This window comes from Musa acuminata, chromosome BXJ2-1, assembly GCF_036884655.1.
Source record: "Musa acuminata AAA Group cultivar baxijiao chromosome BXJ2-1, Cavendish_Baxijiao_AAA, whole genome shotgun sequence".
NCBI lineage: Eukaryota > Viridiplantae > Streptophyta > Magnoliopsida > Zingiberales > Musaceae > Musa > Musa acuminata.
In genome coordinates this window covers 29,706,156-29,733,732 of record NC_088338.1, presented here as the reverse complement: position 1 = coordinate 29,733,732, position 27,577 = coordinate 29,706,156, and the positions used below count along the sequence as shown (strand labels likewise).

Sequence of the window (27,577 nt, the reverse complement as noted above, 5' to 3'; positions counted from 1 at the left end):
GGAATGCCATGAGATCAAGATCAATAACATGGGAGCTGACCTCCAACTTTTATTATTCCTCCACTGTAACAGACATGGTTGTAGTGAATGCATTGAATAGTGGGCTGTGAGCAATAGCATGTAGATATGTTGAACGGTATTTTTTTTAAAGGCGAAATTTCCTACAAATTCAGGTACACAAGTAAATGTTTGCATGATTAAAGGAAAAATGACCTGTCTATGAAGATGTTATGTATATTTATATAAAGTTTTCTAGATCCACATATATCTGGCAATTTAAAATTTTTTTGGTGTTTTTTCTATTATTTTACTTGTAGGATGAGATACGGAAAATGCTGGGTATATGCCCTCAAAATGATATACTCTTTCCAGAACTAACGGTAAGAAAAATTTGGTACATTTTCTGCATTTGAATATTATGCTTTCTGCTCCAATTGTGTTCTTCTCGTAGTAGTACTATATGGAAAATGATATGTTTTCTCAAAATGTCTATTTTGGGATATCTGGTACTAGTGGTATATTTTGTAGCCTCTCACTCTCTCTTATTTGCCATTTGTCAAAGTTTTGAATGACCATTGGTGGATTTCTTGTTAAGAAATCATTCATGTGTGGTTTTCTTTAAAAAAAGGGTGTCAAATTCCATGCGTGTTTCTGTCCTTTCATTAAGATTATTGCCTAAAATGTATGAGGTTTAGGTCCTACGAGAAAGAGGATATGGGTTCATTGGTATATAGATTTGCTAAAGGGAATACTATATATTCCAGGAATCAAAATTATATTATCCTTACTCCTGCATTGCTTAATGCATAGGCGGTGGTCTTTGAGTGTGATGAGCTAATCTAAGATGCTGTAGGTTCTATGATAGGGCTTATGACGAGTTTTGAGTAAATGGTTGAATGACCTCCTCTTGAGGATCATTTCCATTAAATAAGAATTGCTGTACAATCTACTTTAGATAAGAATATATACACACCTAATACATTGATTACTGATAATCTATTTTAGGTAAGAATATATACATAGCTAATACACTAATTATGGTAAAATAAATCTTGTAATCTCAGCCATAATTTCTACCATTGATACCCCCCCTCAAATTGATGTTGGATGATCAAAAAGCATCAATTTGTCAACAAGAAAGTGATGTCGGTATTGGGAGAGAGCCTTAATAAACATATTAGCAGGCTGGAGATCGATGGTGATATGCGGAAGAGAGATGATGCAAGCTTCATATGCTTTACGAATAGAGTGACAATCCACTTTAATGTGCTTGGTGCACTCATGAAATACTGGGTTAGTAGCAATTTGAATAGCACTAGTATTATTGGCATGGAGCGGAGTAGGCTTAATTTGGGAAACCCAAGCTCCCCCAATAGTCCCCGAAGCCAAATAATTTCAGAACATGCAGAGGACATAGCGCGATACTTAGACTCAGTGGAGGACTTAGACACCCAATCTTGCTTCTTGCTTTTTGAAGAAATGAGAGATACTAAGAAACATGCACCAACAAGTAATTGAACATTGAGTATCAGAACAACTAGCCCAATCAGCATCACTATATGTAACCAAACGAATAGGAGAGTCCACCGGGAAGAAAAGACCTCAGGTAGAAGTGCCTTACAAATAGCGAACAATGCGACGACCAACGGCCAGGTCGCGGTGCCTAGGAGCTTGCATAAATTGACTAATTTGTTGAATAACGAAGGAAATATCAAGCCGAGTAATAGTCAGATAGTTCAAGCTCCCCACCAGTTGTCTCTATAAAGAAGGATCAGAGAGAAAATCACCCTCATCACGACGATATTTAACATTCGCTTCCAAGGGGGTATCAACAGAACGACCATATTGAAGGTCAGCCAAAGCAATTAACTCCTGGATGTATTTATGCTGGTGTAAGAAATACCAGCCAAGGTAGAATGCGCCTTAAGGCCTAAAAAATACTATAAAGGACAGAATTCCTTCATATGAAAATGAATCCTGAAGGCAAGGTTTGCCGTACCGTACCGTACCGGCGTTTCGACTCGGGCTCGATACGGTGTACCGAGCGGTACACCTGATTTCATCGATTTAACCCTCCGAAAATACCTGAAAATTAAAAAAAAGTTAGGATAGGGTTTTCAAGTTACAAATAAATATAGTAATAGTATAAGTTTAGCAAAATCAATCTAAATTAGGTAAGAATAGTATCACATATCTTTTTCGGGCTTTGAGGTAGTCTTGTTCGAGGTTCGTATTTCAGCTCGTTGTAGATTGAAATATCTACAGAAAAATCAGTTGAATTGTTAGACTATTTTGTTACAATATAAACTCTAAAATTTAAATGAATTAAATAATCATATATCTAGATATACCTGATTGTTAATTCTACCACCAAAACGAACGACGGGCCTCCACGGGTGGTGGATCGGCGTCCTCGATCCGATACATATCAATATGATACGTTTGTTGGACCCAATCATGAAATTGATCCTATGATATAGTGTATTGATACACCGTATGCCATTGATGCATCAATGTGGTGCTGATCGTAGATTGATCGTCATGAATAATATTTGTCCGAGGCAGCTCTTTAGGCATATATTGGTGTTGTTCTATATCATGCTGTTGCTCAGAGAAGGATGACCAACTATCACCATACTATTGTTGCCCGTATGATTCTTCATACGATGGCTGTGAATACGATGAGTCTCTTTCTGTGTCTATATCATGTATGCTCTGTCGCATTTGTTCATATTCATCCACTGCCTTCCCCTTCCCCTTCCCCTTCCCCTTCCGCGCATAAACTTGACCAGTACCTTGTCGAGTTCCATGATCTGAATCTTGAGTGGCATGTGTAAAATATTGCTCCTCAGTCCATTCACCACCCTCAAGTTGTGTAGACGAGACCAACGACTGCCCGACATCACCGCCATCATCTGTCGAGGCACTGCTGTCCGTGTTGCTGTTATGTCTTTGGACCGAGCGAGAAAGAGAATGTGATTGTGAAGGTGTCTCGTCGCCCGACTCGATTCTTTCCAACGATGCAACTGATGCTATTGCTTTCCCCTTTGCCTTTGCACGTTGCGCAGACGAGTGTGACCGTTGGGTATCGGTAGTTCCTCGAGCAGTTTGACTCCTACCATGTTGTAATCGAGGGGGATTTTCCACCTGTTGGGGTTGTGCTTCTTCTTCTTCTATTGCCTCGGTGATAAAACGTGAAGGACGCTGAGGATCTCCCGCCTCATCAAGTAGAGGATCCTCTTGGTTCTCTGCTGCTTCAACCCAATCTAACATTGGCTCTGAATCTTCGTTGTAGAATTGGAGGTCAATGGGATCAATATCTGATTCTTCTGGCTCCTTATCCAACTCAGCACATCGTAATTTTAGCCGCATGTTATAATGGACATATACTAGTTTCTCTAACCGTCTGTAGGAGAGTCTGTTGCGGACCTTCGTATGAATCAATGCAAACGTTGACCAATTACGTTCGCAACCACTAGATGCTGTTGTCTGTGAAAGTATACGAACGACAACCTTCCTTAAATGTGGTGCATTGCCACCAAATTATTGCCACCACTCGACTGCAAAAAGATATAAATAAGATTTTATTAGTATAACAAATAATTAACATTAAATATAATTGATAATGAATATGCATAACTTTTCCTCACCAGGATCCATAGTGTAACGGCACGATACAGCTACAACGTCGGAGAATGAACCAATTGTTTCTCGAAATAATCGACCCTCCATAAGAGCATCGGCTGCCTCGGTAGTGTTTGGCAAGAGCCGATATATAACATTTCGTAGTGTCGTTAGGAAATTATTTTGCGTTCCGAGAGCATATCGATATTGAATTGCCGGGTTTAGATAATACGCTGCAAAACATAATTTTGTTAGTATGATTTTTTATTATCTAAATAATAATAAATTAAATTATTCTGAATATGAAATTACCTGCATTATGGATATTTTGATCCATATGAACTTCGGTCCGACGATCAATGATTCGTACGTATTGGTCGGCCTTAAAATCATCTTTGAATGCTTTCCTGACCTCCTCTCTTGCTGAAATCAGCATATATTTAAGATACGGCATTTGTGGACGCTTATCCATATCGACCTTACGGAGGACAATATAAAGTGGTTCCACACCTTTTATGATTTCTGCTATAGTCTCCCAAAATCTAGAGGAAAGAATGGCCTTTTCTATCTTCTTTCCATCACTCAATTTCGAATATCTGGATTCAAACCACTCTTGTGAGCTACCCATTGCCTTCAAGCCATGCCTTTTTTGCTGTAATGACTTTAATGCAATAAAATTGGTAGCAAACCGAGTAATTCCAGGTCGAAGTATCTCACCGTTTACATAATTTTGCATTAATGCGTGGACCCAATGATGATTATATATAAACTTTGTAATTGATTGTGCTCGAGCTACACATTTCTTGACCGCATCCAACTCACCAATATCCTTCAGCATTATATCTATGCAATGAGCTGCACATGGTGTCGAAAACAAAGTTTTTCTTTTTTCCATCAATTGCAAACCGGCCTTTTTGAAATTCGCTCCATTGTCGGTTATTATTTGGACAACATACTGTGGTCCAATCTCCTCTACCATAGTGTCCATCAAGCTCTCAATGTAGTTTGCATCTTGGATCTTTTCAGAAGCATTAACGGACTTATGAAACACCACTCTTCTATTATAATAAACAAGAAAGTTGATGATACTCATTCTTGTTGGTCCTGTCCAACTGTCACACATCAATGTCACCCCATATTCGTCCCATTGCCTCTTGAAGGATTTGATCAAATCCTTTAGTTCTGCCACCTCCTCATTTAAGTACATGTCGTAAATCTCCTTCGGTGTTGGAGGTTGGATCCCCGTGCCAGACTTTTGAATAGAGGAGATCATGCTCTGATAATATGGACCTTGGGCTGTGTTGGCTGGAATCCTATTAAAGTTGAACCATTTTGAGTTTGCCTTCCCAATATCCCGTTTTTTTTTCTTTTGTGTATGTATCGTCAATCCGAGTCTGTTTCGCTGTTTGTGGGGGATAGACTTGCGGATCAATATCAACAATATCTGGTGCGGACCTCCTGCCAAGACCTCTCATAAAACCACGGAGTCCACCATACCTCATGCTACTAGTTCGGCCTAACTAAGAAGGAGCAGTTGGTTGCCTCATGCTGGTTGACCTCTGGATTCCACTACCACTGCCATGCTCTAATTGTGAGTCAGGTCGTCGATGCCTCATTGCTTCATCGACCGTATACTGATGCTCCAATGATGCACGAATCCCAACTGTGAGATCCGGGTCGACTTCATCGCCGCAACCCTCATATTGATCATAAACTGGTTCCTATGTAGCCCTATGATATTCTTCCTCAACTCTTGCCTTCTTTTTTAATGTATCTTCCTTTGCTAGTTTAAGCTTGCTTTGAAATAATTTACGGATCTCCGTTGGAACATTCTTGCATTTTGCAACATCAGGATACCCACCAGCCAAATGCATTTTCACTCGAGTTATTCCTCCACCTTTGCCAATGTAGTCACAATAAATACATTGCCAATGATGACGGTTTCCATCTAGCTTTCGGGCATGAACCCATGCATCATCATGTGGCTGTTCCTTTTGTGCCATTATCCTACCAAATTTAAATAAAATAAACTATAAAGTATAAACATATTAAATTGACCAAATATCGATCATAAATCACTAATCACAACATTAAGTAATTTTATTAAAACATAACTAATCATATTTTATTATCATAAATATGTTATATGCATAAAAGAAGTATCGAGTGCAAATGTTATTATCATAAGTAATTTTATTAAAACTTTGCTACAGGTGCAAATGTCTCCTCATAATCTACCCCATACTCCTGTCAATTATCGAGTGCCACCAACCTCGCTTTATATCTGTCAAGTGAGCCATCAGACCGCAGCTTAATGGAATATACCCATTTCCAACCAATGTGCTTAACACTAGTAGGACAGGGAACAATGAGCCATCAGTATGATTCTCCTGAAGATCCTGAAGTTCTTGTTGCGTAGCTTTCACCCAACGTGTATGTTTACTTGCCTGAGATTAAGAGATAGGAACTATAGTATTAGCTAAAGTGGCAGAGAAACCATACCTATCAGGAGGATGACTGATACAGGGGGTTCTCTAAAGAGCCACTGGAGCATGCTTAGCTTTCACCCAACATACATGTTTACTTGATTGCGAATAAGAGATAGGAATTGTAGTATTAGCTAAAGTGGCAGAGAAACCATATCTATCAGGAGGATGACTGATACAAGGGGTTCTCTGAAGAGCCACCGGAGCAGTCATTGGATCAAGGTCGGGAAAGATTTGTGATGATGGGGGCTGTCGTCGCTGATAGACAATACTGGGTTTAAAACACTCAATTGGTGGAGAGATATCATCAAAGCTAGGAAGGAGGACACCGTCGAAAGAGGAAACATGTTGCTGAAATTGGTATTCATGTTCAAAGAAAATCACATTTCTAGAAATACGCAGATGATTAGCAACAACATCATAACACAAAAACCCCTTTTGAGCAGTGCTATAACCCATAAAAGCACATCGTACAGACTTTTGGAGCTATTGCCCGTACCAGAAAGGTCGTGGGAGGGCATTTCCTTAGATTTTATATCAAGCTTGCCAGTAGTAGGGGGACTCAGATCGATATTTGTGGTGGTCGATCGATTTTCAAAGTATGCAACTTTCATTGCTACACCTCTACAGTGTTCAACAAAGGAGGTGACCTAGCTGATGATGAAGAATGTGGTGAAGTATTGGGGAGTCTCGCACAATATCATCAGTGATCGAGACGCTTGGTTCCTGGGACGATTCTAGACTGAGCTATTCAAATTGTTGGGGTCTAAGTTATATTTCTCCATAAGCCTCCGCCCCTAGACGGATGACCCCCGAAAGGATAAACACGCTCCTTGAGCAATATCTTCGGCACTATGTGAGTGCCAACTAACGAGATTGGGTGAAGATGTTGGACATAGCCCATTTCTCCTACAACTTGCAACGGAGCTCTGCGTCCAACAAGAGCTCCTTCGAGATCATTACAGGATGTTGGAACCCTTGCAGATTCTAAGCTTGAGGTTGATCTCTTTAGGGGATCGATCTCCTTAGAACTCTATAGGGGTTCTTTCCTCCAAATTGCTGCTCAAAGGCTGTAGAAAATATTCATCTATTGCTTAAGAAAAGAGGATGAATACATGGCTATTTATAGGGCTTCTAAACCCTAACTCCTAATAGGACTTCTAACCAACTCCTACTAGGACTCCTTAAGACTCCTATTCCTTTACAACTCCTAATGCTTTTCTAAGAAATAACCTCCTAACCCTAGCCCTAGGGGCTGCTTCCTAAGTGAGTTACCCCTTTTGCCCTCAACTCTAACCAACCAGCCCAGTAGAAGGGGCGACGGCTAGGAAGCCCAAATGTCCAAATATAAACCCTAGTTACTCTTCTTTATAGGATAGCGGTGGCTAGGTGGGGTTTATTACAATCTCACAGGGTTTTATTAGCTACTTCTTGGTTGAGTAGGACCCAACCTTGCCAGGGTCCTATCACATGATAACAACCGTCGACTCCTTACACTTTATCTATCGGGTATACTGGGAGTAGTCCGTCAGCATATCACTTTGCAAATGAATAGCATCGAAATGCAGATATTGCGCGGGTTTACTTGGAGAAGGCAACCAAAAAGATGAAGAAGTGGGCAGACATGGGAAGGCGACCATATGAGTTCAAAGTCGGCGATTTGGTATTGGTAAAGCTCCAACCAGCATCACTACAATTCTTTAAGAAGAAAGTACACAAAAGATTGGTGTGCAAGTATGAAGGGCCCTTCCCAATTATTAATAGGGTGGGCAACGTCTCCTATAAGTTGCAACTACCGGCGTGGCTCCAAAATTCATAATGTTTTTCACGCTAGCAACTTGAAAGCCTACCACTCAGATCCGCAAGATGCTTCCCAAAGCGTCCCAACTCGGCTACGGGCCAGAGCCTCCTACGAGAAGCGAGTTGAAACTATTTTAGCGGATCGCAAGATAAAACTACTCAAGCTGAGCAGATCGAGTACTTGGTGAAGTGGCGAAAGCTTCCCTGAACCGAAGCCAATTGGGAGCCCGAAGATGCCCTACGACATGAAAAAACAATCGTCAATAACTACCAAAAAGCGTCGACGAGGGCGTCGACAGTTTAAATGGGGGAGAATGTCACGAATGGTCGCCGCGCACCCGCAACAACTTCGTTCAATGAACCGTTCGTCGCTTTTGTATGCTTGTACAAAGACATGACAACATGTTTTGCCTTGGTTTTGTGTGTTTTTGCTTGGAAAATGTAAGCAACGATAGTTTGCAGCGCTACAGTGCGATTGCTCATTGTACCAGGCCGAACTACCCCAAAATGGCTCTGTTTTCATGTGCCACAACTTTTTTATGCAAATCGCAGTAGCACACAAAACGTCAGCCATCTCAGCACCCTGGAACCCCTCGGGTGGCAGAGGGCTGGATGGGGCTTCGGTGTTGGGAAATCTTTGGGAGCGACATCACATGCGTAGCGGAAGAACAGAAAACAAAATCCCCTATTCCCAAAGAGATGTTCATCGTTGTGCGAAGATTGGTGCGCAAAATCCGCAAAATAGAAAACTATGTATAGTAAAGATTGTGTTACCTAGGGAGATCGTATAACCCTGAATCCTTGCAGATCTCTAGGAGAGGGTGAAGGAGGTCAAGCGCCCTTCTCTTTAGCAGTAATCCACACAGCAGGGTTGCGACGACGCTCCTCAAAACCCTAGGCCTACTTTGAGGTGGAGAAGGGGGAGGAGAATAGGAGAGGCAAGCAAAAGCTCTAGCCTATGAACCACTGAATCTCTCCTATTTATAGAGGTCCCCTGTCAATCTTAATCCTAATGGATCCTCTCCTATTGGGTATTGGATCTTCATCCAACTACCCAAGCCTCTTAGAATAGTGGATCTCTATCCAATAATCTCTCATGAGCTTTTATTGGATCTCGTCTATGGGATCCAATAATTTAGGGGTTTATTGGATATCTAATAAGATAGGGGCTCCGACGGATATCTCATATCCGAACCTCTACTCATCGCAACGCCTACCATATGCGTGTGACCCTCTAGGCCCAATATCGAGCTGGCTGTGAGTCATACCTGTCAGAACTCCTTCTGGCTCAGTGAATTGTTATCTCTATAATAATTCACTCGACTCATCGACTACGAACGTACTAGGCCATTACGTCGCATTCCCTATACGATACAGGGGAATCTAATCCATTGGGCTTGTCTGTCCTCAGTTATCGTGTACCTATAGTCCCTCATCCATCTAATATCCCAAAGACCGTATACCGGGCATGGTGCTGTCAAACCCATATGGTTTCTACTCCAGTCTTGCTCTAATTGGATTCTCTCGGAGAACTCTTTCTCTCTAAATCCGAATGACCCTGGACAGGGATTTGTCTGAGTAAGAACACATGAGATATTCCTCTCATGACACCGAGAGTGGATGATCCTCTATCGACACTCAATAGCCCTCGTAAGGTTGATTGCCACTCCCGATGACCGGTTGTACTAGATCTCGGACATCCAAACCTATAAGTCCGGTATCAAAGAATGAAGCACTCATACAGGACATCCTTGGTATCTCAAGTCTAAGGACTAGATACACCATTGGGACTACGGAACCGTTGTTTGACAATAAGGTATCATCAACTATCCAACATTCCGTAAATGGATCAATCAGTGAACTCATTCTCCAATGAGCACCTGTACTGTATCCCTAGTGTCCCCACACGAGCAACTATGAGACCAGTTGCGTCCATCATATGGACGGGTATATAGCACACCAATCTGTCCGGTTATCTCGATGTCCCTCTCGAGTAATCTATGACCGGGATTATTTAGGATATGTGTTTAAAGGCGAATCGGTCTTATTATCGTGATTTCATCCCGATCCGATTCCCATTGCACAGATCCAAGGACATCACAATATATACATGCATATATGCAATAGTCAATATAAAGTGATAAATGCCAAAATATAATAAGCAAAACGACTGCGTGTTAAGTCACACATACCATCACTCACGTGATTGACTTGCTGGGCATCTATGACTAGCATTTGGTATATTGTCGGGCGTTGAACAATCTTTACGAGTTCGCACGTTAACTTGACGGGAACTTGCCTTTGCGCCTGGCACCCGGTGAGCAGTTGTTTGTGGATTTACAACTGTTCATTCTACCTTCTAAATTCCTTGTTTTCTTCTTCCTCTCTTTTATCTGTTATACTCAGGGTGCTTGCTGAATTGCTTGTAAAACTTCTCTCTTCACGAGACGTCGGGACTTGTCCGTCGCTTGTTTTCAATATGATCAACTTTATGTTTTACAGGTCCTTTTGGACCTGTACTAGGTTGCAACTAGGTTGATCCTTTGCGGACGTATATTTTGCAAGGGCGCCTCATGACTTAGGTAATCCCAGCTAAGTTCGAGGAGTTGACGCAAGGGTGTTTCACGACTTAGGCAACTTCAGCTAAGTCTGGGATTTTGCCGCAAGGGTGTCTCACGACTTAGGCAATTCTAGCTAATTCCATGACAACATGAGCTTCAATAGATCCTAAAATCCAAGAGATAATTCGAGCAACCTTTGCCTCCCATTGGCTAGGTTCCTTATCATCTTCTGGAGCATCCTTGGACTCCAAAGCTCCTTCCCTTTCAGAAACATTTTGAATTGAAATTCCCATGTTGCATAATTCTTTCCTGTAAATTTGATAGCCAAGGTCTTTGTAGGTATTTTTCCAAAAAGATTCTTGTTAGACATTCTTAAAAAAAGAAAAATCAAATGCAGGGATCTCATTGCGAGGCTGTCAACTACAAGTTGATCAATCAAAAAATCTCAAAGTGAAGTTGTTGATCAGAAATTAATCAACCCAGAATAAGAAAAATGAAAGCAGACTAGAAAACTTCGAAAGACAGAAGCAAAGTAATTCGAATATTCAGTTATGGATTCGAGAACCTGACTCTGATACCATGACAAATTTTGAGTAAATGGCTGAATGACCTCCTCTTGATGATTCTTTCCATTAAATAAGAATTTCTGTACAATCTACTTTAGGTAAGAATATATACACAGCTAATACACTGATTATTGATAATCTATTTTAGGTAAGAATATATACACAACTAATACACTCTAATTATGGTAAAATAAATCTCGTAATCTCAGCCATAATTTCTGCCATAATCTGCCACTGATAGCTTCTAGTTGGGTTTGCACCCTCTATAATAAGATTCATGATTTGACAAATTAGAATGCAGAAGTGGTTAAGGATACATGTTATCAAGTTGCCATGTGATAGATAACCATGCCATATTTGACACCCTTAATTATGTTATTAAAAAGAGGAGAATTTAATTTTGATATGAAGATCCATGGGATCATAAGCTCTAGTACTTCATCCTCATGGAAGTGATTGGTAAGAATGATCATAACTTTCAATTTGAAGTTTAGTTGATGGGTCTTCATCCTTTTAAAGTTCATTCTTATCTAGTATATAATGGCAGTGTGTTTAAATCTTTTAATTTACATTAATGTTCTTAATTATAATAATAATTGTAACTATCAAGGAATTTAATTTTGTGTACTGGATCTATACTGGTCTAGGTTCAGACTAGTTGGTATATATTAATAGATGATGTACCAGTACATACCAAAAGACAAAAAAAAACTGAAAAATCAGTCAAAAAATAGGATTTTTTAGCTTTTTTTGGCAAATACAATCAATATTGATAACAATAAAATAATTTCAAACTAGAAAACAATAAATACTACGAGGATCACAAATGGTATCAAAAGATGATATGACTATATACTAACATATATGTCAAAAGGAATTGTAACATATAAGCATCATAAGTTGGAGGCAAGATTGAAGTATATACTTGCTTCTATCATCAAAATAATCGACATGAGTCTATGATTGTGCATTGGGGTCCTTGATTAGGTTAGTAATTAGGCTAAGTTTACCTTGAATTGATAGAAATCAGACTGGATCTTGGAGTTAAATCTTCTTCTTTAGCAAATAGCCATAACAGGTCTCTTTGGCTAAGGTTACCATGGACTGCTCAGTTAGGCTTGGTCCACATTCCTATAGTCATTAGGACCGGTATACACTGTTCTGGTCAGTTTTGCAAACCACAGTAATCATGCACTTCACTTGGTTTAATGGCAGCTTTAATAGATCATGTAATGGGTATGAGCATATATATATATATATATATATATATATATGTATGTATGTAATAATCGTCCTCATCATTTGTTCAAATGAACTTCATTAACATAGTGAATCTCCTACCTCATCAAACAATGGGCCATTTTTATTCTCAAGCATAAGAAGCTGGTCTATCGTCAGTTCTTATTCGTGTATGGATTTGGTTTACAACTATGCCGGTATAGCCAAAATCTATTTGTACCTAGGCTGGATTTGCACGGATCCATGTATAGGTCTATGCTGCTGTACCCAAGATATATGGAAATTAGATGGATCCAAGGTCTGCCGTACCGAAGCGTACCGCCCGTATCGGGTGGTACGTACCGGTTCGACAGGTTATTGGTACGCGGACCGCTTGGTACCGCTACAGTGTTACAGTACTATACTGTAGCACTGCTACAGTATAAAAATATTCGGTACACTAAGGCGTACCGCTCGGTACGCCCTGATGTACTGCCTGGTACACCGGTACCGTACCGTACCAAGCCCGGGTCGAAACGTCGGTACGGTACGGTACAGCGAACCTTGGATGGATCCACATTAATCTAGTTCAGATCTATAGGGATCTAGGTTGGGTCTGCACAAAATTAGGTTGGTTTCAAATCAGATTGGTATAATACTGGTCTGACTTACCTTTGTATATACATAATATCCTGAACCTGTCTTACCAATATTTAATATATTTTGTTATATATTCAAAATTCTTACTGGTTTTATATATTATAGTCAGTCTATATTTTGTTCATGCATATTTTAATATCTTGATACACATGTTGTGGATTTTGTTGCTTTTCAAATTATTTTTCCTCATATCAACAAAGTAGTTAATGGTTTGCATTCTTCTTCCTAAGCTTTTATATTGAACCTTCTAGGTGAAGGAACACATGGAAATATTTGCAATTCTGAAAGGTGTGGATGATGATTTCTTGGAACAAAAAGTGCTTCAGATGATTGATGAAGTGAGTTTATTCTTTAATTTCTAAGGTGCTAAAATATTCCATTAAAGTTAATTTATGAAATTTTTATAATTGATGGATGAGATATACAATAAATTAATAGAATCAAGGTCTTGATATATCCATCTTTGATATCTCCAATAACTCCATTTTTTCTCATGATTAAATTGATTGCTTCATTATATTGTCATAGGTCACAGCACTTTCTATTGCTTTGTCTTATGTAATTATGATATCATAATATATTTGAGTCCAAGGTCCCACATTAGTGGGAGTCTCTTGAACTGTGCTGTTGTTTTGTTATATCATGAGATAAAGAAGTGGAATATCTTCTTCACTAATGTGATTGAGATCAGGTTGGTTTGATGGACAAAGTTAATACAATGGTTGGTGCACTTTCTGGTGGTATGAAAAGAAAGTTGTCTCTTGGAATAGCACTTATTGGAAATAGCAAGGTATTACAAATTTAAACTCTTTCTTCTTTACAAATCTTCTTGTCCATGAATATGAATATGGCTTGCATTTTGTAGGTTATTATCCTTGATGAACCAACGAGTGGTATGGATCCATATTCAATGAGATCAACATGGCAGCTAATAAAGAAGATCAAGAAAGGGAGAATAGTATTATTGACCACACATTCCATGGATGAAGCTGATGTTCTGGGTGATCGGATAGCTATCATGGCTAATGGTCGTCTTAGATGCTGTGGAAGGTAACCTCTATGATACCTCATAGTTCTTTATGATGATGACATTACCTGTGATAAGCATGCTTGCCATGAACTATTCAAGTATTCAATATATTTTCTTGGAGAGTTGACTGGTCAGTATCTTGTCAAAATCATTCATTTCTATTAATTTTATCATGAGTGATCTTTTTCTAGTTATTTAATGATTAGATTTTCAGTTTTTGCTGCATTTGTTTGTTATCTTTTCTTATAATTGACAATAATCTGTACATCATTCATCCAATTTGCAAAGTGTTTTACAGTTACCTCTCTGTTTTTTTTTATTTCTTTAATTTAAGAAAATTGCATTTGTTATTAAAACAACTTAAAAAACTTCAAGGGAAAGATTACATTCTGGTAGGACTTGATGATTATGTGAAGTCTCAAGTCATATGCATAATTTTTAAAGTTCATGTGACATTTGAGTACTATGGTTTGTTGAATAAAAGTTATCTAGCATGATTAATTGAAAAGAAGTGCTGGTGAGTTGTGGTTGATGGCCTACATTTTTCATGAATTTATATATACAGGGAAGATTTGTGTATATGCAGGCACAAGTGCTGTTCATATTGGAAGATTCACCAAAACATATTCGAAAACAAACAAGAAGTAAATTCAAAAAATTGAATGGATGAACACAAGTATTCAGACCTTTTAACGAGGATTTAATTCTTGATTTAACAACTTTTTCAATACTCCATTAGAACGGCACAATATTGGTATATTAGGTGGTATATTATGCTGACATGTACAACTTGATATCATTGAATAGAATAATAAAAAATAAATAGCATTGTAGGTATATTGAGATATTAAACCTTTCTTTCTAACAATTATATAGTTGGTAACAGGGTTTTGAATACCGGTTCGTATCGGCGTACCGTCATTACGCTACGGCGTATCGATGGTACTCCATAAAACCTTAAAAATATCTTAACTTACCACGCTCGGGTGTATCGATCAGTATGCCTCGGTAACGATTGAAATCCGGGGCGGTACCGGTCGATACGCCTTAGTACCAATCGGTAAGTCTTGGTACCGGTCAAAATTCTGGTATTGCCTGATAGAGGATGGTCCGCGTATCAGTATCCTCTCGGACTGGTACGTACCGCCCGTACCGGGCGGTACACATCGAAATTGAGAACCCTGGGTGGTAAGTTATAAGAAACATCTAAAGTATATTCCAAACAAGGGTATGTTGTTGAACATTTTTTAAATATTTTAAATAATGTAATTAAATTTAAGGAAGGTTTTAAATATTTGTCGGATGAAGGAACGTTGTGTCATGCCAATCAGGCAACACTGTATCGTGTTGACCAAGCATATCTCTAGTTGGATCAATATGTACCGATTAGTATTAGTGGTATAGAAATATTAGTGTACCACTAGTACAGTAGAATTTCTTGATATATAAACCCTATTCTAAATTTTTTTCTCCTAATTTCTTGATATATATAAATATTTAAATAATAATAAAGTATATCTAAGTCATAGATGAATAGAAATTCTAGGCTGCAAGGGTTGAAAATTTTTTATCTCTTTGGATTCGTTGAGGAACAAGTATGTCAAATGGTTCTTTGTCGAAGAATGTTGTTGTTCTTGAATCCAAGGTTCGCCGTGTCAAGATATATCGCCTAGCACGGGCACCACATACCGATCCAATAGGAGATCGGTATGGGTGGTATATACCAGTTTGTTGGTATACCTCATAATACCGTGTGTCAGTACATCGGTATGGTTTGGTACGTACCATATCGATGGTCGGTTGGTATGTTGGTACGGACCGGTAAGGCGAACCATGCTTGAATCACCTACAAAGAAAAGAGTTGAGATATTGGATTAGGTGTTGAAACTTTTATGATTTGAGCAAAACAAACTATCGACAAAATAAACTATTATACCTATCTATCACCAAATTGAATTATTGGACTCGATGAGCTAGTGGATCTAGATCCTCAATCGTATTAAGTTGTATGTGAATATAGTAGGTTTCTTTGAGACAATCTTGGAAGTTCTCCCATGACATATTTTACTATTAAAATATGTTATTGATGCATTAACATGGTGATAGTTGTTGCCTCATTATCATTAACAACACACGTACACTAATTACTTGACATATTAAAGAAAACATAGAGAGAAGCTAAATACCTTTAATTGGAGACAAATCCCACTCGACCTTAAATTCCAATCTCTCTTTTCTCTCAATCAAGAGGTTGATTTCTACTAATGTCGATTAGAGTGTTTAATAAAGTTTAATGAGTGTGAGAATGAGAGAGAAAGTGTGGGAGAGTAAGGATAAGAGTGAGCGAGATTGGGCAAAGAAGCAAGGAGGGAGAGCCTTTTATATGTTTTAAACAGCCTTGATCGGTCAATTTGACCGTTAGGGATTGGTCTGGATTGAAAAGACACTAGTCTGGTTGAAACTTAACCATTCAACCATATGGCCCAACACAAGAGGCGTACCAACTAGTATGCCTTTATTTTCTTGTGTATCGTCAAAACGGGTTGGTTCTCTTACAGACATTCATAAGACTGATATGTATTAACCCATTTCGTAACTTGGAGCTCTATCTCATGCTGATCTATCGCGGGCAAATTTGTACACAGGGTGTTCGATATAATGTTCATGTATGTGCGTGTCTTTCAGTTTTGTTCATGCTTTGTACAACAGGTAGAGAGCTTGCAGTAAGCTTAGATGCCGCATTTTGGTTGGCTTTTGTGACCATTTTAGTCCTATAAACATAGGTTGTGTGTAATAGTCGCTCATAGAAAAATTGTCGAAAAGCAAGCTATCCATGCAACCAGTTTGGGGGTTTTCTAGCCTTGCTGAGTGGTGCGGAGTGTCAGCTAGTACAATATCTTATAGGTACTCAGGTGGCACTTAGTTAGATGAGTCTTTAGGTTATTGTCTAGGGTTGGTTCGTTGCCTTGTTCCTCAATAGTGTCATGTGGCCACTTGTGGAGACTTTTGGCCGCGGTGGACACCTTTGACCCTTTGTTACGTGATCGTTTAGAGTTTACGAAGTCTATGTTTATAATTTGCATTGCTTATTAAGTGTTTATTGAAATGTTTGCTTGTGAGATCCCAAGTTAAACACTTCCTTTAACCCATCTTCTCTTTTGTAGGTCCGTAAGGGACCTAAGAGGTTCCAGAGATGGACCCTTTGCGGACGAACACGAAAGGATGCCACATTGTCACGGACAAAGTTATAAACAGGGTATTCGATGTAATGCTCGTGTATGTCTGTGTCTTTTCGTTTTGTTCATGTTTTGCATAGCATGTAGAGGGCTTGCAACATGTTTGGTTGCCCCATTTTGGTTGGCTTTTGTGGTCATTTTTAGCTTGTAAACGCAAGTTGTGTGCAGTCGTCGCGTAGAGGCAAAACTGCCTAGAAATAGGTCATCCAAGTAGCCATTTTGGGGGTTTTCTAGCTCCGCAGAGTGGTGCAGAGTGTCAGCTAGCACATATCCTAGGAGCTACTCAAGTGGCACATGGCTTGATGGGCCTTTCGGGTAGTGTCTTGTGTTGGTTTGCTGCCTTGTTCCGCAGTAGTGTCATGTTAGAACTTGTAGGGCCTTTTGGCTATGGCGGACCACTTTCGACCCTTTGTCGCCTGATCGTTCAGAGCTTACGAAGTCTATGTTTGTAATTGGCATTGCCTATCAAGTGTTTGCTGAAATCGCTGCTTGTGGATCCTGAGTTAAATGTTTTCTCTAACTCGTCTTTTCTTTTGTACGTCTGTAAGGGACCATAAGAGGTTTTTGGAAGGTTGACCCTTTGCGTACGGATACGCAAGGGTACCGTATGACTTAGGCAAAATCAGCTAAGTCCGTGATAGTATGTCTTAGGCAAAATCAGTTAAGTGACAAATGATATTAGAGCGGGATAAGCACACTTAGAAACACTTGACATGCAAATGTGGGGGACCAAATAGAGTTGCGTGAGGGCAGCCAGCATGCACGAATGTTTAAGAGAGATGAGCTTAGAGACGTAGGGAAAGGAGTCGGTCAGTGGAGCGAGCATCAGAGATTGACATTTAAAGGAATGACTAACCCATTACGGGAGAGTTACCTTATGGACAAGTGAGCTAGGAAGAACACGTAGCACAAAAAGGTTGGGATGGCTGAGTTCAAGCTACGGCTCGATGTTGTTTACCAAACTTGACGGTGCTTAGGACAAGCGAGGTGGTTGGCAAAGGAAAAGACCGTGCAAAGAGGGATGAGTTGCTCGACGACTGAAAGAGTTGTCTAAAGCTCACAAAGGTAAGGGGAATTGTTAACTCGAAGAATTCGACACTCATACAAGGGCTTGTATGCTGACGATGGATTGTTCATGGCCATCCCAAGGTGATTGAAACTCAATGCCATGGGGCATAGAAATTTTCTCTTAGCATGGGGAGGATACGTTTGTAGGAGGCTGAAGTGTGTAGTAAGTTTAGCATGTTGCTAGGCTTTGAGAGGTATAACGAGATTGTATTGGCGAAGAGTCGTAATCTAGCAAGTGCATTCGCGGTGGTAGAACAATGCATAGTTTATTCAGCAAGACGGAGTAGTTTAAGGGGATGGTCTCCGAAACTTCTATAAGGAAGGGTGCGAAGAGAAAAAGTTACTATAATGAGGCAGATATCTAAGAGAGATAAGTCCTAGTTCTCTAGAGTAAGAATCATGTGTAATGGATCGTACTTGTTAAGGGGGTACCTCAAGATAGCTCCGTAAAGCTCAATGGACCAAGCGAGCTGTTACGGACTTAGCTGGTTTTGCCTAAGTCGTGCGGCACCCTTGCGTGTCCGTCCACAAAGGTCAGCCTCTTCGAAGCCTCCCATTGCCCCTTAGGACCAACAAAAGAGAGAACGGGTTAGAGAGAACGCCTCAATCGGGATCCACAAGCAAACATCTCCGAAAAACACTTCATAGACAATGCAAATTACAAACAGACTTTACAAGCTCTGAATAGTTGCACAACAAAGGGTAAAATGGTCCATTACAGACCGAAAATCTCTCACACGTGTCCACATGACACAACCTTTATTTACAAGCGTAAAGCGGCCACCAACCCAACTAAAATGGGACTATTAAGTCTTCGGCCGTCCCTCTACATGCTGTACAAAGCATGAACATACCAAAAGACACGGACATACATAAGCATTACATCAAACATCCAGTTTCGAAGTTTGTCCGTGACATTCTCCCCCACTTATTCCTTCGACGTCCTCGTCGAAGCCTTTGTCGACACTGCAACTCCTCGCCTTTGCTGAGTCTTCAATCTTCTGCTCCTGCTGCAATGCACCTCTTGGCTCCCAGTTGCTCTCCGCTGCTGTTTTTGAGTAGTCGAACCTTTGATCCGCCATGCTGCTTCAACTCACCAATGACTCTGACACTGGTGTGGGGTTGGCTGAGTTGTGTTGATCCTTGTTGATTCCTGCGGATCCTCCAAATGAAGGAAAAGACCATCCTTATTGTGCTAGTCTCTCAAATTCCTCATGCTGCTTGAACTGGGTGGATGCTTGTTGGAGCTTTAACGAACATCGTCTCGCAAACTTCTGAAGTTTTGGGTCCTTCCTCCATAAAATTTGCTCATTGACTCTTCTTTCACTTAGTTGTCACATCCAAGTAGGTTCGCATCACTTCCGCTTTCGATTGTCATTTCGTTGGGAAATGAAGCGGACAATCTACTCTCAATAGCACTGATCACCGTTGGTGAGGATTTGACAACTATTGTCTTTCATTATCTTCGAAGGGTCTTTGAACTTGTGCAAAGCTCCTCTGCTGGATAGATAAGAGAATTGGGGTACTTGGTTTCGCCCATTCTCTTAAGAGTTGAGAAGACAAAGGTTACTTGACTTCGCTCGCCTCCTCGAGGTTGTACTTCATGCATCAAGCTGGTTACTGGCCTTCGCCTGCTCTTTGCTCACACTTCTGAAGCACTTGAAGTGTTTGCACTCCTTGCGTTTGAGTTAGCTACTGTGATTCACCTTCTCAATGCCATCGAACTTCTGGAATGCGGGAAGTTTTCACCCCAACTTGGAGTAATTCTCTAATAGATGAGGTCGCCTATGGGATTGTACCGTCTTCTCCATCAACCTTGCCGCCTACTCCCCTGAGTTGCGAAGGTACAGTACCACATACTGCCTGCTTCGTTCCTTGGTCGTGCACTCTTGCATGACCCGAAGTCCTTCCCTTTTGGCTATCTTGATGAGAAACTTGTTGATACCGATCTTACGAAGTTTCTTGGCCTCTGCCCTTCAGCCTTGTCACGGTACTTGGAGATTTTGCCTTTGCATGTTCCACCTCCTCGGCCCCTTTCATGACCAAGCGCTCTCCCTCCATGAGAGCAAGGGATCAATGACTTTCACGGAAGTCCCGCCTCTGCGGTACCATGGCGCTACCATGCCCATGGCCCTACTATCCGTCGCCTCGCATCTGCATCCCTTTTCTTCACGATCAGTAGATATGTCTCCGTGGCACTCCTCTGAGTCCACCTCCATTCTAATTGATGCTTGATTTTGGTTAGCTAAGTCCCTCTGGACTCGTCGTCGCTTCCTTGCCCCTTTCGACCCCCTGCTTCAACACCTCTGTGTTCTCCAAGCAGCTCCCTCTGGTCGATGGAAAGACAGATTACAACTCCCATGCATGGCCTCTGCCATCACGTTGTAGGGTTTGCACCGATTCTATTCTCCTTAGCTTCCTTGGTAGCAACGTTCACTTACTCGACCTTTTTCCTCTGACTTGCCGGGCTCCCTTAAGCGAATATGAGCTCTGGAGCAGTCCAACTCTCCAGCTGCTTCGATCATACCTCTGCATGATCAAGTCCCTCCTATGGGACTCACTGGTACTTGCATTCGAACTTTTCCCTTGGTGGAACCCAGCCCCCATATGCTGATGACCAAGGTTTTCATCCGATGCAAAATTCGATGCACGTACGGAAGACCCGCCTCTACGGTACCATGACCTTCACTCCTTGAATCCATAGCCCTTCTTGCCGTCGTGTTGTTCACTGAAGTGGAGCTTCTAGTAGCTCCCGATCATACCTCCATATGATCTAGTCCCTCACGGGACTAGATTGTGTGTATCGCATTGCCACGAATTGTTCCACCACGATCCGCTGCACCATGTCGCCTCCTGGTGACATCTCTATTGCATTCTGATCCTTGTGGGATGAACTCGAATTGTGAACTCTCCATGTGTGGCATCTGCCAATACATCGCAGGGTCTCTTTCACCTTCGATTTTGTTCGCTCCTTTGGCAATCGACCTTCATCCACCCACTCTTGGGTCACATCTAGATGAAGCACCGCTCTAGGACAGTCCGTCGCCTAGTAGCTCCCGAAGTCCCCCGACTTCGCTGCAATTAGTGCACCATTGTCTGGATCCTGGGCCTCTACCCCTACCAGCACAATCTTCGCTGTGCACCGCTTCCTTCATAGCAACTTGAATGGCAACACTGTGGCATATTCTTCAAGAGTACCCACCTCTGAGTCCTCTTGCCCCGTGCTAAAGCCTTCTGAACCCAATTTCGCCTCCGCAAATTGAGTCGCCTTAGTTCCTCCATCAAATGCTTCTCCGAGATAAGGTGCATGTGCCCAGAAGCTCCCTTCGTCTTCGGCACCATGCAAGATGAGTCCGCTCCGTCAGAATGAAGGACCCATAGAACAACATGATCCTACTCTTGCCTCTGCAAGAGTTCATGTCCTTGATCTCTTGTCTAAGGAAAGCACTGTGCCTCTGCTCCATGTTCCAACTTCTATGCTGGCTCCCTTCATGCGGCTTGGGTACTTCGCCAAGTTACACCCAAGTTGCTCCGCTTCTCGTTTTTGCATTGAGTCGATGGTGGCCCTCGCGCCCACCATTCCACGGGTCAGTCCTACCTTGAGTCTGATCTCCATATCGACTCCAAGTGTGCCTTCATTTGATTTGCTTTGGGTCGCTCCCCCACTTGATCTCGCAATGCATCCACCAATGCATTCTCTCGAGCGAGATCATGCGACAACTCCTTGCCGCTTGCTCAGTCCATTGAGCTTCGTGGAGTTGTTGTTTGTCGAGGTACTCCTCCTCAATATGTGAGGTCCGTCCCACATGATTCTCTCTCTGGAGAGCCAAGACTTATCCCTCCTGGATAATGGTCCCGTTGGAGCAACATCTCTCTTCGTTTCGGAGACCACCATCCCCTTGGACTACTCCGATCTGTTGAACAAACTGTGCATTGTTCTGCCTCCTGCAAACGTACTTGCTAGATTGCTACTCCATGTCAATACAGCCCCCGCTGCACCACTCAAGGCCTAGCAACATGCTGAACTTGTTGCACACTTCAGCCTCCTACGGACGTATCCTTCACATGCCGAAGAGAAAGTTTCAATGCTCTATGGCGCCGAGTTTCGGTCGCCTTGGGATGGCCACGAACATTCCATCGTCCGCATACAAGCCCATGCATAAGTACCAAATTCTTCGAGTTAGCAATTCCCCTCACCTCTGTGAGCTTTGCATAACTCTTTTGGCCGTTGAGCAACTCATTCCACCTTGCATGGTCTCATCCTTTACCAAGCGCCTCGCTTGTCTTGAGCACCATCAAGTATGGTTGTCAACGTTGAGCCGTAGCTCAAACTCAACCATCCCAACCTTTGTGCGCTCCGCATTTTTCCAAGCTTGCCTGTTCTCGTGGTGCCTCTTGCGCGAAGGGTTGGCCATTCCTCTGAATGCCAATGTCAGATGCCCGCTCCTCCGAGCGACTCCTTTTCCTTACATCTCCATGCCCGTTTACCCCCAAACGGTCGCGCGTGTGCTGACTGCCCTCAACGCAGCCCCGCTAGGTCCCCCACATTTGCATGCTAAATGTTTCTATGAGTGCTTGTCCCGCTCTGATACCATCTGTCACGGACTTAGCTGGTTTTGCCTAAGTCGTGCGGCACCCTTGCGTGTCCGTCCGCAAAGGTCAGCCTCCCCGAAGCCTCACATTGTCCCTTAGGACCAACAAAAGAGAGAACGGGTTAGAGAGAACGCCTCAATCGGGATCCACAAGCAAACATCTCCGAAAAACACTTCATAGACAATGCAAATTACAAACATACTTTACAAGCTCTGAATAGTTGCACAACAAAGGGTAAAATGGTCCATTACAGATCGAAAATCTCTCACACGTGTCCACATGACACAACCTTTATTTACAAGCGTAAAGCGGCCACCAACCCAACTAAAATGAGACTATTAAGCCTTCGGCCGTCCCTCTACATGCTGTACAAAGCATGAACATACCAAAAGACACGGACATACATAAGCATTACATCAAACATCCTGTTTCGAAGTTTGTCCGTGACAGAGCGGTAAGGAGTCGTCGTATGTTATTGATTGACAAATTGCAAGATCAAGTGGGGGAGTGGCCCTAGGCAATACCAAACAAAGGTACACTTAGAATTGATTTGAAGATCAGACTCAATGGAGGGCTGATCCGTGGAATGGTGAAGGTGGACTCGGATGAGTGCTACAATGCCGTAGAGGCGGATCTACTGATTACGAAGAAATGGATGCAGATGCGAGACAACGGATAATAGGGTCGTGGGCACGGCAGTGCCATGGTACCACAAAGGTGGGTCTTCCGTGGAGTCATCGATCCCTTCCTCTTATGGAGGGAGAGCGTATTGTCACAGACTTAGATAGAATTGCCTAAGTCGTGAGGCACCCTTGCGATAAAGACGCAAACTTAACTTGAGTTGCCTAAGTCGCGACACACTCTTGCGCCAACTTCTAGGACTTAGCTGGGATTGCCTAAGTCATAAGGCGCCCTTGCGACATATGCGTCCGCAAAGGTTTAGCCTAGTTGCAACCTCGTACAGGTCCCAAAGGACCTGTAAAATAGAAAGTTGATTAGATTGAAAACGAGCGACGGACAAGTCCCGGCGTCTCGCGAAAAGAGAAGCTTTACAAGCAATTCAGCAAGCACCTTGAGTGCACAAGAGAAAAGAGAGAAAGGAGGAAAACAAGGACTTTTGAAGACCCTTGCGCCAACTTCTAGGACTTAGCTGGGATTGCCTAAGTCATAAGGCGCCCTTGCGACATATGCGTCCGCAAAGGTTCAGCCTAGTTGCAACCTCGTACAGGTCCCAAAGGACCTGTAAAATACAAAGTTGATTTGATTGAAAACGAGCGACGGACAAGTCCCGACGTCTCGCGAAAAGGGAAGCTTTACAAGCAATTCAGCAAGCACCTTGAGTGCACAAGAGAAAAGAGGGAAAGGAGGAAAACAAGGACTTTGGAAGGTTGAACGAACAACTGCAAGTGCACAAATAGCTGCTCACCCGGTGCCGGGCGCGAAGACAAGTTCCAATCAAGTCAACGTACGAACTTGTGAAGATTTTTTAACGCCCGACAATATACCGAAGCCCCATCCAGCCCTGTGCTACCCGGGGGGTTCCAGGGTGCTAAGATGGCTGATGTTTTGGACGCTACAAATGCTGTAGAAAACAGCCCGTGGTACGCGAAAACAGAGCAATTTTGGGGCTTTTTGGCCCAGCGCGGTGAGCGGTCGCACTGTAGTGCTGCAACCTGTTCGAATATGTATTTTTATAAGCAAAACACACAAAACCATGGCAAAGCAGGCTGCCATGTCTCTGTTCAAGCATGCAAAAGCGACGAACGATTCGTTGAACGAAGTTGTTGCGAGTGCGCGACGATCGTTCGTGACATTCTCCCCCACTTAAACTGTCGACTCCTCGTCGACGATTGTTGGTAGTTGTTGATGATTGCTTCTTCATGTCGTAGGGCGTCTTCGGGCTCCCAACTGGCTTCAGTTCAGGGAAGCTTTCACCACTTCACCAAGTACACGGTCTGCTCAACTCCGTTGGGTAGCTTTATCTTACGATCCGCCAGAATGGTTTCAACTCGCTTCTCGTAGGAGGCTCTGGTAGGGGGTAGCCGAGTTGGAAAACTTCGGGAAGCATCTTGCGGATTTGAGTGGTAGGCTTTCAAGTTGCTAGCGTGAAAAACATTGTGAATTTTGATCCATGCTAGCAACTGCAAGCTGTAGGAGACGTTGCCTACCCTATTGATAATTGGGAAGGGTCCTTCATACTTGCGCACCAATCCTTTGTGTATTTTGTTCATAAAGAATTGGAGTGATACTGGTTGGAGCTTCACCAACACCTAATTGCCGGCTTTGAACTCTTGCGGTCGCCTTTCCAAGTCGGCCCACTTCATCTTTTTGGCCGTCTTCTCCAAGTAAGCCAGCGCAATTTTTGCCTTTCGGTGCCATTCTTTTGCAAAGTGATATGCTAACGGACTACTCCCAGTATACCCGATAGCCAAGGTGTAAGGAGTCGACGGTTGTTGACCTGTAATGATCTCGAAGGGGCTCTTGTTGGACGTAGAGCTCCGTTGTAAGTTGTAGGAGAATTGAGCTATGTCCAGCAGCTTCACCCAATCTCGTTGATTAGCACTCACGTAGTGCCGAAGATATTGCTCCAGGAGCGAGTTTATCCTTTCGGTTTGGCCATCTGTCTAAGGGTAGAGGCTTGTGGAGAAGTATAACTTAGACCCCAACAATTTGAATAGCTTGGTCCAGAATCGTCTTAGGAACCGAGCGTCTCGATCACTGATGATATTGTGCGGGACTCCCCAATACTTCACCACATTCTTTATCATCAGCTTGGCTGCCTCCTCTGCTAAACAGTGTAGGGGTGCAGCAATGAAAGTTGTATATTTTGAAAATCGATCGACCACCACGAGTATCGATCTGAGTCCCCCTACTATCGGCAAGCTTGATATGAAGTCCAAGGAAATGCTCTCCTATGGCCTTTCTGGTATGGGCAACGACTCCAAAAGTCCCATCGGCTTTTGCTACTCCACCTTGTCTTGTTAGCAAGTGAGGCACGTTCGAACATATTCCTCCACATCAGTCCCAATCTTCGGCCAGTAGAAGGCTCTCTCCACGAAAGCCAAGGTTTTGTGAATGCCCGGATATCCAACCCAAAGGGAATCGTGATACTCTCTTAAGAGCTCACGCCTCAAATTGTCCACTCGAGGGGCATAAACCATATACTTTTTTGTGTAAATGAGTCCCTCCTAGACCCAAAATCGTTGTGCCTTGCCTTTTTTGATGAGTTGTATCAGGGTTATTATCTGGGGATCACTGTACAGTCCATCCCTGATCCTGGAAAGGAAGTTAGAGTGCAACTGACTTGCTTGGCCTCTGCCTCCTATAGTACGACATTCACTCGCTCCAATTTCCGGCTCAATGTATCGGCCACGACATTTGCTTTTCCGGATTTGTACTCCATTGCCATATCAAACTCAGCCAGGAAGTCCTGCCATCGTGTTTGCTTTGGGGAGAGTTTCTTTTGAGTTTGGAAATAGGTCAAAGCGATGTTGTCTGTCCTCAGAACAAATCGCGATCCAAGAAGGTAGTGCCACCAAACTCGTAGACAGTTGACAACCACTGTCATCTCCTCATGCACCGGATACCGCCGCTCTATCACGGACTTAGCTAGAATTGCTTAAGTCGTGAGGCACCCTTGCAAGCAAGACGCGAACTTAGTTTGCGTTGCGTAAGTCGCGAAGCACCCTTGGGCCAACTTCTCGGACTTAGCTGGGGTTGCCTAAGTCTTGACGCGCCCTTGCGATATGCATCCGCAAAGGTCAGCCAATTTGCAATCTCACTCAGGTCCTGAAGGACCTATAAAAGAGAAAGTTGATTAGTTCGAAGAACGAGCGACTGACAAGTCCCGACGTCTCGCGAAGAGGGAAGCTTTACAAGCAATTCGGCGAGCACCTTGCGTGCAAGAGAGAAAACAGAGAAAGGAGGAAAACAAGGACTTTAGAGGGTTGAACAAACAGCTGCAAGTCCACAAACAGCTGCTCACCGAGTGCCGGGCGCGAAGACAAGTTCTCGTCAAGAAAACGTGCGAACTTGTGAAGATTGTTCAACGCCCGACACTATACTGAAGCCCCATCTCCCATGGTGCCACCTGGGTGGTTCCAAGGTGCTGAGATGACTAACGTTTCGCGCGCGGCAGCGGGCTGCAGAAAATAGCCCGTGGTAGGCGAAAACGGAGCCATTTTGGGCTGTTTTGCTCGGTGCGGTGAGCGGTCGTATTATAGCGCTGCAACCTATTCAAACTTGCAGATGTTGCACGGAGTCCTTGGTGTCGTTTGACAGACGATCGACTAGGGCCTCGACCTCGTCGATTCGGGATTTAGCTTCTTGCGAGCTCTCTACCCTAAGAAGCTTTCACTAGCCTTGGTAGAGTTCCTCCAAGCTCGCTTTAAGAACATCCAAGCGGGTTTCCGCTGCTGTGAGTCTCTCCTTATGGCTCTTCTTCCTGGTTGGCGCTCCAGATTGCGTCTCCTCCGCTCGCGGAGAGTAGCCAATTTCTCGCTCCTCATGTTCGCTGCCACGATCCTCCAAAGCGGCTCCAACGACATGAGCGAGTTTGCACTTGCAGCCCACCTGCGCCTGCATGGGGCAAAGGTCCGGCTTGCCCCGCCTTGCTTGATTCGCCATGATGCTTTGCCATGGCGAAATTGCGAAGTTCCTTCGCTGCTTGCTCGAATTGTTTTCCCGCTCTGATACCACAATGTCACGGACTTAGCTAGAATTGCCTAAGTCGTGT

The 27,577-nt window shown here is 42.7% G+C and overlaps 1 protein-coding gene across 1 annotated transcript in view; it reads left to right on the top strand.

The window, feature by feature from the left end:
- The first annotated feature begins 292 nt into the window (after positions 1-292).
- Positions 293-27,577, top strand: part of LOC135599088 (ABC transporter A family member 1-like) — a 78,437-nt gene continuing 51,152 nt past the window's right edge. Inside the window, exons 1-4 of the mRNA XM_065093818.1 lie at positions 293-380; positions 13,167-13,253; positions 13,607-13,705; positions 13,781-13,965. Of these exons, the coding sequence (XP_064949890.1) occupies positions 333-380; positions 13,167-13,253; positions 13,607-13,705; positions 13,781-13,965 (419 nt within the window). The 5' untranslated portion in view covers positions 293-332. The remainder of the gene's footprint in view (positions 381-13,166; positions 13,254-13,606; positions 13,706-13,780; positions 13,966-27,577) is intronic.